The sequence below is a fragment of the Semicossyphus pulcher genome, unplaced genomic scaffold (genome assembly GCF_022749685.1).
Source record: "Semicossyphus pulcher isolate SPU_LCO1_2020_fin unplaced genomic scaffold, fSemPul1.0.p SCAF_9, whole genome shotgun sequence".
NCBI classification, from domain to species: domain Eukaryota; kingdom Metazoa; phylum Chordata; class Actinopteri; order Labriformes; family Labridae; genus Semicossyphus; species Semicossyphus pulcher.
The window spans coordinates 1,190,771-1,203,582 of NW_027211770.1; the positions used below are offsets into that span (position 1 = coordinate 1,190,771).

General features: G+C 40.7%; 1 protein-coding gene across 1 annotated transcript; it reads right to left on the reverse strand.

Moving 5' to 3' along the window:
* Positions 1 to 5,603: 5,603 nt before the first annotated feature.
* On the reverse strand, positions 5,604 to 11,893 carry LOC138583914 (polyadenylate-binding protein 1A). Its single transcript, XM_069655978.1, has 15 exons — positions 11,060 to 11,893; positions 10,593 to 10,786; positions 10,300 to 10,415; positions 9,485 to 9,624; positions 9,288 to 9,382; positions 8,795 to 8,932; positions 8,058 to 8,153; positions 7,654 to 7,926; positions 7,435 to 7,525; positions 7,144 to 7,266; positions 6,911 to 7,053; positions 6,671 to 6,755; positions 6,389 to 6,519; positions 6,083 to 6,173; positions 5,604 to 5,968 (listed from the first exon to the last, which is right to left on the reverse strand). Exons 1-14 carry the CDS (start codon positions 11,250 to 11,252, stop codon positions 6,084 to 6,086), a joined length of 1,908 nt encoding a protein of 635 aa, XP_069512079.1. The 5' UTR covers positions 11,253 to 11,893; the 3' UTR covers positions 5,604 to 5,968; position 6,083.
* Between the last annotated feature and the right edge of the window lie 919 nt (positions 11,894 to 12,812).

A 12,812-nucleotide genomic window follows, 5' to 3' on the forward strand; every position in this document is an offset into this window, starting at 1 on the left:
GCTTGCCCACCAAATTTTAACTTTTTATTCTCTATCAGGGGAGGTAAGAGAGGAGGGGGAACTGCATCAATTTTTAAAAACACATTAATATCAAAGGAAGTTTCTTTTAACAGTTACACGTCATTTGAGTATCACGCCTTTGTTTTTAGCAGTCCTCCTATTCTCTGCATCACTGTTTACAGACCACCCCATCACTCCACTTCTTTTAACCGTGAAATTTCAGAGCTTTTATCGATCTTACACACCACCTACAATAGAATTTTAATAACTGGCGATTTTAACTTACATGTCGACAACATCTCGGACCCACTGCCCAGGGAATTTTTAAACCTTTTAAATTGTATGGATTTTAACCAGCACGTGACACAGCCGACTCACAACAGAGGACACAGCCTGGACCTGGTCATAACCTATGGCCTCTCCACTGGTGTGTCCTCTGTTGTTGACCTGGCTGTGTCCGACCACTACTGTGTGTATTTTAACATTGCCAGTTTTAACCACCAGGAGGCCCCGGTGAGAACAGTGAGGAAACGCTACATAACTTCTGAGGTGGCTGCAAATTTTATCGAGATTTTACAGAGCACTCCTGCTGAAATCTTACCTGCACCCTGTGATTTTAATGCTGACAATTTTAACAGGAAATTGAAATCAGCTCTGGACTCGGTGGCTCCACTTTTAACAAAAACAATAAAAACAAAACCTTTACCCCCGTGGAGAAATGAGGAAATTAAAAAATCGAAAAGACAATTCAGGAGTGCGGAGAGAAGGTGGAGAAAAAATAAACTAACGGTCCATTATCAGATATTTCGTGAACATCTCAAATCGTACAATAAAACAGTCAAACAGGCAAGAATATCCCACTTCTCAAAACTCATCACAGACAACAAAAATAACCCCAAATTTCTTTTCTCCACCTTCAATCTTTTAACCAACACCAATTTTAAAAAATCCTCAGAGTCACCAACAGACGCCCTCTGCGAGGACTTTGCAGACCACTTCAGAAGTAAAATCGACGACATCAGATCCAGTCTTTTAGCACATCAGAATGTAACTTTTATCACACCTGGACAGTCGCTTTTATCCGAGGAAACACTGGAGAGTTTTGTCCTGGTTGATGCAAGGACACTTGGTCGAGTTTTCTCCCAGGTAAACCCAACAACCTGCCTTTTAGATCCAATTCCCACATCACTTTTAAAGACATTTTATGGATTCTTCAAGGAACAGATTTTAAATATAGTAAATTGCTCTCTTCAGACGGGTGTCTTCCCCGCTGCCTTCAAAACGGCAGTGGTGAGGCCCCTTCTGAAGAAGAGCAATTTAGATCCCAACATTTTTAATAATTACCGACCTGTATCCAACTTACCGTTTTTAAGTGAAATTTTAGAAAAACTGGTTTTTAAGTGACTTTTTAAATAAAAACAATATTTTAGAGAAGCATCAATCTAGTGTTAGGATGAACCACAGTACCGAGACAGCCCTTTTAAAGATTTTAAATGACATCAGGTGTGACGCAGACTCACAGAAACTCACAGTCTTGGTTCTACTGGATCTAAGCGCCACCTTTGACACAGTAGACCATCACATTTTATTAAAAAGACTCAGGAACCCGGTCAGCCTCTCCGGTACTGTTTTTAATTGGTTCAGTTCTTATCTCACAGATCGATCGTTCTCTGTAAGTATGGATACATGTTCCTCAGGAACACATGAAATTAGGTGTGGGGTGCCCCAAGGGTCAATTTTAGGTCCAATTCTTTTTAATCTTTATATGCTTCCACTTGGGGACGTCATCAGGAGGCACGGCATCAATTTTCACAGCTACGCTGATGACACGCAGCTGTACATTGCCGTGTCTCCTGATGACACAGGGCCTACTGATACCCTTTTAAACTGTATTAGATATCAAGTCATGGATGGCAGAGAATTTCCTACAGCTCAACCAGGACAAAACAGAAGTTTTAATCATTGGTCCTGAAGGCAAGAGAGAGAAACTTTTACCAAAACTGCAGGATTTTAAACCATCACAACACGTAAAGAATCTGGGCGTCATTTTTGACTCTGAGCTCACTTTTATCCCACACATTAAAAACGTAACAAAAACAGGTTTTTATCATCTTAAGAATATTGCCAGAGTCCGCCCGTTTCTCTCTCAGGCCAACACGGAGGTGCTGATGCATGCTTTTATCTCTTGTCGTAGACTATTGTAATGCCCTGCTCTCTGGTCTTCCCAAAAAGACTATCTCGAACTTACAATTGCTACAAAACTCCGCCGCACGTGTGCTGACGAAGACCAGAGGGCGAGAACACATTACACCAGTTTTAAAGTCGCTGCATTGGCTCCCCGTGTGTTTCAGAATCGATTTTAAGGTTATTTTATTAGTTTTTAAGTGTCTTAATGGTCTTGCGCCATCTTATCCATCTGATCTGCTTTTATCATATCAACCCCCGCGGACACCGAGGTCCTCTGGCACCGGCCTTTTAGTCATTCCTAACATTAGAACAAAAACCCACGGTGAGGCAGCATTCAGTTACTGTGGCCCACGCTTGTGGAACAGCCTGCCGGAGAGCATCAGGACCGCAGAGACTGTTGATATTTTTAAAAAGAAGCTCAAGACTCACTTTTTCAACTTGGCTTTTAACTGATTTATCCTATTCATTTACTATTTTATTCTATTTTTAATATCTAATATTCTTATTGATTTATTCTTAATTCTTTTTGCACTTTATTTTTATTAAATCTTCTAAGCCTCAGTTTTATTTTTATTTATGTATTTATTTACTTATTCTTAAATCTTTCTATCTCAAAGTTTAATGCATTTTATTTTATTTTTTATCATTTTATGTCTTACATTAATCTCAGCCTTTCTTATTGTCTTTTAGCCTTTTACTTTTTAGCTCCAGTGCTTCCTCATGGGAGCCCTCCACAGTGGGAGTTGTGTCTGGTCTGCCCACGGGGATGTCGTCCTGGAGATCCCTCAGGCCCGGAGGACCGTGGGGCTCTGCACCTTGTGCGGAGTCTATCCTGGTCTTTCCGGGTAGGGGTGGTCTCTGTGGGTGGCACTCCCTGCGGGCATAGACTGTGACCCTTCCCAGTGCGGATGGCTCCCATAGGTGGCGTTTTCCTCACCTGTTCCTCAGTGTCCTGCCATGTCTCTTTACCATGTTTTATCCTGAGTGCGTGCGTGTGTGTGTGTGTGTGTGTGTGTGGGTGGGTGGGTGTATGTGTGCGAGTGTGTATGTGCATACGTGTACATGTGTGTCTGTCTGTATCTGTGTGTGATAGAGTGTATGTGTGCCTCTGCGAGTGGGGCAAGTTTCCAGTATTTGTATTACTGTGATATGTTTTTTAATTCTGTGAAGCACTTTGTGTTGCATTCTTTTTGCATGAAAGGTGCTATATAATTTAAAGTTTGATTTGATTTGATTTGATATTGCTTCACAACGAAACGATCATTATGGGGCAACTGCAGTCTGTGCCGAAACAGTTTAAACGAGTGTTCAGTTCTTCTTCAGCCAAAGATGACATGCTAAGCAAGTAAACTACAATGCAGTCAAAGAGGGAAGAAAGACAATTTCCACTCGATAGCATGCTCACTACAGTAACATAGTACACCTGCATACCGAGTAAGAGTCACTATATACAAAGATAAGGTTGACACAAGGATCACAGTGGTTCTTTTGCTGCTCAAGATCTACTGTTAGAAGTTTCTAGTTAATAACTTTATGGCAAGTAATATGTCTAGCCTTTATAACCCCCAGGTTGCAAATACACGTCTGCATTTAGTGTGCTTATTGTCTAAACTGAGTAATCTGCTCCATCAAATATTAAAAGAGGCCTCAAAGGTCATTTGCATGCCACCAACAAACCACACATTACACAATAATTTAGAATAATAAGAAAAACAAGAGACAAGCATCAAGCACCTATCTACCAACCTGAGGCGTTTCACAGATCTAACATCGACACAGATCCCAGTTTGACAGTCTGCTGTCTGTTACAGACAGACACAACGTTACAGCATCCTCTTGAATCAAAACTTTTTTTCTCTTGTCAAGGCAGTCATCAGTTGAACAAACTCCTGCGTTGGTTGGACTACTCAACGTCTTTAATTGGCTACAAACTATGGTCGAGGATATAGCAATCATACATCGAAGAAGTTTACGTAATTATGATTCAAAAAGTAACCATAATGTTAACAGTCGACGTTTTGGGTTTTGCTTTCCCAATTTTCGACTTCTAAATACGGTTAGATTGATAACTAGGTTGGCTACATAGTTTGTTATACATCAGTTTAAGTCACAAAATCATCACTGTCAGCTACACATTACGAGACAGAAAATAAGACCAATGGCGCTGGCAAAATATAGCGATAAGACAGTAAAATTGTTTTAAGCTTGCCTTACTGACGGTAACCAGAATGCCAGCTAGCTAAAAACCAAACACAGCGAGCGTTAGCAGCTGGCTAGCAAGGTTAGCTCAAACGATGAGAACATACCGTCTGTTGCTAGTGACACTTACTCCGCAGACAGTGTAAGAGACGAAAGGAAGCCTCCTGCTTTCCAAAAACGATATCAAGTTAATAAATCAGTGGTCCCGGTGTAGTTCCTTGGATTACTTCCCCACTGTCGCTGGTACTTATTTTCCTCTGTCTTCGGTCCCACCTTACTGCTCCGTTTCGAACGACAACAGCCCCTACAGTGCTCGGTCTGTTGTTCGCTGTTCTCGTTCTATCTCAGAAATTCAAATCTCATCGCGAGATGTCGACCAAAGTTTAAAAGGCCTAATCAGAGCCATGCAAAGAGCTCAAGACAGCTATGCGGCAGAAAAGTAAAATAAATAAATAAGTACCTGCCATGTATTTTCATAAACACTTTTCCTTGACAAGGATGCAAAATTTTAAGGCTGATGCTGTTAATGTGTGTCCGCCGTGGTAAGACTACAACGTTTTAAAGATGGACTACAGAACTCGCATCTAGCGCCTTATGTGTTCTGGCTGGGTTGTTTCATGCAGGCATATACATGTGTACAACCAGCTGAAAATTATTTCTTCGTTACAATTGTTCTTATGGAGTTTGAACCTCCGGTACTCCACTGACACGGTTATGTATTGTGGGCAAACCAACATGCCTTTCGGCTATAATCCATCATCAGCATAATCAAAACAGCTGATATAGTGAGGTAAGAACTTTTAATATCTTTTTTCAAATTCATCGGCTATGAAATAGGACTTCAGCTGTAATGAGCAGATTTGTCTTTTTCTCACAGTTTTTCCTGTTAAATGTCTATTTTCAGAGATCATGTAAATTTAAAAAAAAATGGATAAATGAAAAATAAATTAATAACCAGGGGAAATTTGGTGCTTGTTATTTAAACTGTATGAAGTACTAGCTTTGCATACCAGTTTTGATGGATAAAGTGACCAGCTAAACTGCAGTGACATCTGATGGACGAAAAACTCCAAGTAAAATATGTGCCCTCCACCACATCATTGTAATAAATCTAACAGACTGGTCCATCAAACACGCAATAATTATACTATTACTGTTCAGATGTAATACAATTCATGGGGTCTGGACAACTGAGAAAAAGAAAACGGAGCCAGACATTTTGAATGAGAATTTATTACAGCCAGCAGTTTACAATACAAATCACCTTTCAAAATGCTCAGCTACTACCTTCCTGAACATGGCTGATAATCTGAGCACTGACACAGTAAAATGACATAAAACAGGAATGCATTCAAATTTAACATCTCAATTTTCTCTATTTTGCTCTTTTTTTTTCAACAAATTTTTATTTATGATCAAGGTCTAGTCAAACCATCCCTAGACCTGGCAGAGTCAATTGTTTTATTCTTTTTTTAAGAAATGATTTATCATTTTGCGATGTTTTCAGAGTTTTAGGTTTTTCAATGTTTAATTTTTTTTTTTCTCTTTTTCCATCGGTGAAGCAGGTTTCAAAAAGCTCAGTCTAAAAGAGAAAAGAACAAACATTTAATGGTTACAACGTACATCATGTAGAAATGTCTATTGTATTGTTTCTATCTTTGTCATTTAGAACTTCAGTCCCTCACAATGAACACACCTTAGACACTGGGAACACCAGCAGGGGTGGTGGACTTCTGAGCAGCCTCCTTGGCCTGGTGGGCCTGAAGCACAGCAACAGCCTCATCCACCTATAACAACAAAGCACTTTAACCACTGCATTCACCAATGAACTCATTCAAGCAACATGATAAAGTAAGTACGATAAAAGTTCTTCTTTGTGCTGATGCTGCCAGGCTCATGTTATTTTAATAGGAAACATCATTTTTGAACAAGGCAAAGAAAAAGAACAACAATTTCATCCAACAGGCCCGAGATGTATGGAACAGATTAGTCATTAACTGACCTTTGAGCGCAGTGACTCAGGGGACTCCAGCATATGGAGAAGTTCTGAATTGTCGATCTCCAGCAGCATACCTGTGATCTTGCCTGCCAGGCTTGGGTGCATGTTCTGGATCAGTGGGAACAGACGCTCACCTGATGGAGAACGCACATCAACAGCTATTTGAAATGTTCTAAACCAAACAAAGTGTGAAATGGCTGTCACAAGTAGAAATATTCTACTGGTTTGCCATAACATGTCTGTTCATGTTAATCCCTATTCATTTTGAGCAGGTGATGTACTAACCCAGCATCTGCTTCTGTTCCTGGGGAGGGGCAGCCGCCAGCATGGAGGCAGTCAGGGGCTCCTGTCCTTGAACATGGACAGCAGGCTACGGGCAAAAATAAATAAATAGATTACAAATCAGCAAGTGTTGTCAAAATTTGACTCATTTTTCTATTGAATCCCCTTTGGTTTAAAATTCTAAAACCACTTTTGCAACAATAGTTTATAAATTAAATCATCTTAATGTTGTCAGTGCCTTACCTGCTGCATGGTGACCTGTGGCTGGGAAGCCATATGCTGCTGGGGGTTGCGCACACCAGGAGCATACTTGTACTGTGGCATGGCACGCACTGGGGCAGCAGTGGCTGAAGCACCAGCAGGACGCTGGCTCAGGGCCTGGGTGGCTAAGGGGAGGAAGGTGAAAATGGCACTTCATTCAAACTGCATCAGGCAGTGACAGTGACATTTTGCTTCTTGAAGGCTGAAATACTTACGCATACGCTGGGAAGCCATCATGCGTGGGACCTGGGTGTTGGAGGTGGTGGTGGGACGGATGGCGTTAAAGGTCTGGGGCCTTGGAGCTGATGGGCGCATAGTATTGGGCATGTTTTGGAAGTCTGAAAGGAGAGAAAACAACTTTACAGAGTTGTACAGATCCAAAGTGAAAAAGTTCTTACAATGTAAACATTGGGATTTATTGCCCATTTACAGCATCACAGCAATCATCTTTACAAAAAGGGCAAACTTTTAGTTATAGTCACATGAAATCAAATTTGTTTACTTACGCTGAGGACGCACTCCTTGAGTGGCCCAACGGGGGCTGGGGCGGAGCTGGGCCAGTTGGTTGGCAGAGTAGTATGCAGCACGGTTTTGGGCCTGAGAAGGACAAAGAAAGACTTGCATTACATATTCTCTTGATTCTAATTTCAAACACACAACACCAAGCAGCATAGTTTCAAGTGGTGTATTGGCATGTGTATCAAATGTAATTATATTTAAATCACCTGAGGTATAGCCGCCATGAAATAGCCTGAAGGTGGGGCAGGCTGATATGGATTGAGGACAGGGTTGGGCACTGCACGGACAGTGGCCATCCTCTGCATGTACTGGTTGGTAAGATGGGCCTGACGCTCCTCCTTGCGCTGGGCCAGGGCCACATACAATGGCTTTGTAGCAACAATACGCCCGTTCATCTCTGTTACAGCTTTAGTGGCCTCTTCGGGTGAAGAGAAGCACACAAAACCAAAGCCTTTGCTACGCCCACCCTCCATCATCACCTATGGAAGAAGAAACTGATTAGCTTTTATTCTGAAAAATGACAATCATAAAATTAAGTGAAGACAGACTAAATTTGCAATAAAAAAATAAAATATTTCAACATTACAAAATGAAGAACTCCAGTTTTTACCTTAGCACTTGTAATGGTTCCAAATGGAGAGAATTCTTTACGCAGACGCTCATCATCAAGGCCATCATCCAGGTTTTTCACATACAAGTTGACACCCTGATATATTGAAAGTAACATGAAACTGTAACACTTTGTAACAAACCAAAGTGACATGTCAAGAATATGTCAGAGCAGACAACAGAACTGCAGGTTGCATTGTGCACATGAGCATAAACATTAGTAAAATTTAGTAGAAATTGACCCAAATCTTAAGTCTTGTTGAGTAAACCATGACTGTATCTGGAGAGCCCCTATCTGAAATAAGATTTTGTTGGCAGCAGACAGTAATCAGTGTTTGCCACAAATTGAATATACCTGGGCGGGCCATCTAGGTATGTTAACGACCAATTTAACCCATTTTTGATCAGTCATAAAAAAAACTAAGACATATGCAATCAAGAATTAGTAGACTTCCATCCCTCACTCTCTTCCCCTCTTTTACCAAGGGGGCCTTAACACATACTTTTAGAGAAACGTGTACAGAGAGAGGAGCTTTTCTCATGCAGGTATGTCTAGGTGTTAGTACAAGAGGATTGAGGGAAAGCAAGGTGAGCAGACTTTAGTTATAAAGAATAAAAATGGTTTGGAATAATACATGAAAATGGTGAAATAAGAAATATGAGCTGCACTTCAAAAAACAGACATGTGATATGATTGGTTGAATGACATTCCAACAACAGAGTGGAAGGTCAACAAACCTGGTATCTGGTCATGCGATCCTGTTTCATCTGCTCAAATTTGCGCTTGAGCTCGTTCTGACGCTCTCCTTTCTTCTGTGCACGACCCACATACACTTGCCTGCCATTCAGTTCTTTACCATTCATGTCGTCCACAGCCTGTAGTGAGATAAACAATAGGCAGGCAGGTGATACACAGACTCTGCATGCACAGTGGTCAGTACTCTGGGTAATCTGGTGAAGGGATGCACAAAAGCGAACCTGTCTTTTATATTTGTCATGGAAAAAGAGAACCTTGAGTTTTGCTTTTGCATCAAGCAACAAAAAAGTAGCATGACATGTTTCACTATTCATGTCACATTGCACAGGCTGCGATGGGACTATTGCACACAAGCCCACTGCGAAAGTAATGTTTAAACTGTGTATCCTGCGGCCATAGTCAAAGGTACAGTGACAATAGAAGTATATTTCATATTACAATCATTTGGATTGGGGCAAAGACAAGAACACTGACCTTCTGTGCATCTTCGTGTCTCTCAAAGCTGACAAAGCCAAATCCCTTGGACTTGCCACTCTCATCAGTCATGACTCTGATACTGAGTGCCGGACCTTCAAAATACAATAGCTAATCAAATTTAACCATCCAGATCATTTTTGTAGTAGACTCAATTGAAAACATGTTGAGTCTCTAAAATGGTATCAATGTCTTACCGTATTTTCCGAACAACTCTTTCAGCTTCTCGTCATCCATGTCCTCCCCAAAGTTCTTGATGTAAACATTGGTAAACTCTCTTGCCCGTGCCCCAAGCTCAGCCTCCCTCTCTTTACGCGATTTGAAGCGTCCAACAAATCTGTTGGTGAAATGACAAAATATTAGATACATACATTTCAAGATAAAGCTTAAAAAAACTTTCATTGGAATGTTAACGAACAGCTCTGAGGTGTTGCTCAATCCTGTTAAGTGAAATAGCACCACGGAATGTTTTAAATTTGCCTCCTCAAAACAAATTAGTCAGACAAAGCTTGTTTGATAATAAAAATAAAAATAAATTAAAAGTCTACTGCTAGCTGGAGTATACAAATTAACAGGGCATATCTACATGTCCCACATGGGATCCAGGTACACCTTGTGGACTGCAGGCAGAGATGGGACCGCAATCAGATACATTGCATTTGAGAGTAAAGAAATCTTTCCTATGGCACCAACTTGCAACCGTGAACTGTACTACTTCACACCATGCATCCAGGAGTGCAATAGAGAGCACACACTTAAATTGGTTACAAAATACTGTTACTAAATTGTTTGTCTGATCAGTAATGTGAACACCCACTATGATTTGCATGTAGCTTACATGTAATGTGTGTAAACCTCACCCAATTCTCTTGGATTTTTGCAGTTATATTAAAACAAAAAAATACATTGACAGATGCAGTTTAAAACAAACTTAAATTACATGTAAAATTCACACCATTTCAGTCTCCTCCAAAAAAGTTATTTGTGTAAGTGTAATTGTAGTCCCACTTACACTTTTCTGTCATTGAGCAACATGCCATTCATTTTCTCAATGGCCCGCTCGGCAGCCTCATGGGTCTCAAAGTGCACAAAGCCGTAACCCTTTGAGCCATTTTCATCACAAACCACCTTGAAAAGGGGAAATTTCCGCATGTCAAAAACAACCTCAAACCCCATGCATGTACAAAGACAGTCAACACACAATCAGGTCTACCTGGTGCAATCCTTAGTCATGCAAAGTAGTGGTAAGTATGTAAAGCAATCAAACAAACAAAAAAGAGACAAACTGAATGCTGCTCCACCCACCTTGCATGAAAGGATGTTTCCAAATGCAGAGAAAGTGTCATAGAGGGCCTTATTATCAATGGACTTGTCCAGGTTCTTGATGAAGATGTTGCCAACTCCACTCTTCCTCAAGGAGGGGTCACGTTGAGACCACATGATGCGGAGAGGCCTGCCTTTGATCACATCGAAATTCATGGTGTCCAGGGCTCGCTCAGCTAAAATCAGGCCCCAAATGAAAACACTTTTAATGATACTGGTTCACATCTTGATCTGTATTGTACATTTTATAACACAGCAAGTACCGTAGAAATGTCAGTGGTTGTATAACAGGAAACTTATAGCATATTCAGTATATCAGCTAATATCATTAATTTGCGATCAACTTGTTGGCTAACCATTAGTGGTAATGTAGCAACAGAAATGCTATAACATGGCATGTTTAGTACATGTTCAAAATGTATCCGTCATGTTAGTCTTAAAAATCCTACCATCAGCAGGCTGCTGGAAGTTGACATAGGCATAGCCGAGGGATCGTCGGGTGATCATGTCTCTGCACACTCTGATGGATAGGATAGGCCCAGCCGGGCTGAATTTCTCGTAGAGCATGGCCTCGGTAACGTCTGGATGCAGGTCTCCCACATAGAGGGAAGCCATTGGGTAGCTAGGCGCGCTGGGATTCATAACCGACAACGCGTGTTCTCAAGGCAATACGACAACTATAAGCGTTTAACCGCTCAAATTTTGTTGACAACCGGTAGCCGATACTAGTCTTTGAAAGCTTCACAAAATGTTAAAGCGCTCACGCATATACAAGCTATTATAGCCAAGTTAGCAACGTGGGCCAGTTAGCTTGATTAGCAAAATGTCGGAGTGTGGCCTAACCGATATGGCTCACCGACACCACAATTATAAATCCACTCCTTTACAGTTAGTCAGTAAGCTAGATTGATAGTAGTAAACGAAGTAAATGTTCACATTTGCAGGTATGACTGGAATGACAAAGCTTTAAAGAGGAGAAAGGAGTATCTATGAATATAACTGCCTAACGTTTATCACCCACGCTTTCAACAATGACGCTAACTCCTTGGCTTGCTAACGTTCTTCACGTTGTCTTTCGTTCGATTTCGAAGGCAGCGTCTTCTTCGCGTTGCTTTGGTTGGCAAATGAAATCCTGCTTCACCGATTTTTATTTTTCTTATAAAAATATGTCTGCGTGCGCTCTCTAGCTTTTGGTTTGTTTCATAATAATAAAATGTGTGCCGAGACTAGCTCCGGAGCACACCCTACGCAGACGGATTACCGGAATGAAAGGAAGGTCGGTGGAGGTTGTTTCCCGATTCCTGTCGAAACCACGGCGTGTTGACTACCAATGTTGACGTCACACATCTCGCGATGTTTTATCTCATTTAATTACGGTGATTATAGGTCATTTTCTGTGAATTAACTGTTGCCTCCTCCAGCCACTTGGGAGTTTCAGCAGGTATAGACTGCTGATTATTACATACACTGACCTGTGAACTGAGCACTATTTTTAGATAGATAGCGAAACTGTGAGTGACTGAATTAGCTAGTATTACTAACATACTGTATAAAGGAAATGAAATAAATCATTATTCATTAATCGAGCAAATAAATATACAGAAATATGCATATAACATAGACTTGACATTGATACCCGTTACAATATTCTCAATTTAGACTTATCTGTGGATATTTATGAATATAATGGTTTTCCCAGCACATAGTTTGGACTGTTTTTGGATTTCCCAAAATTCCAGTACATTCCATATGTGACACTCGCCTTGGCTGAAATGTAAGTTGATGTAGCCAAGGTCTTGGCTGCTGCAAAGTCAATTCCCTTTACACCTTTATGGACACTTCAGAATCAATTGATGTTACCTTTGCATATTTTATCATGTTGTGGTCAGTGTGCATGTATTTTGTTAATATTTTCAAGGTTATTGGAATCCAGTTTTTTTTCCAATCATATCTCTGTGGACTTCAGTTTATTCCTCTTAGGAGGCCGATTTTTGCCACTGCCGTTGAAGGGCTCACACAGGGCTCGCTGAGTTTCTGTGAATATTATAACAAAGAGCGTAGTCTAGATCTGCCCTATATAAGAATGACTGTAACTAAACTTTTGTGAATTGGTGCTGTATGAAAAAATAAATTGACTTGAATTAAACTTGTGTGTCATAAGGAGAGGGGACTTTTCATAGGTTTCTGTGTCTGCTAGCCTCC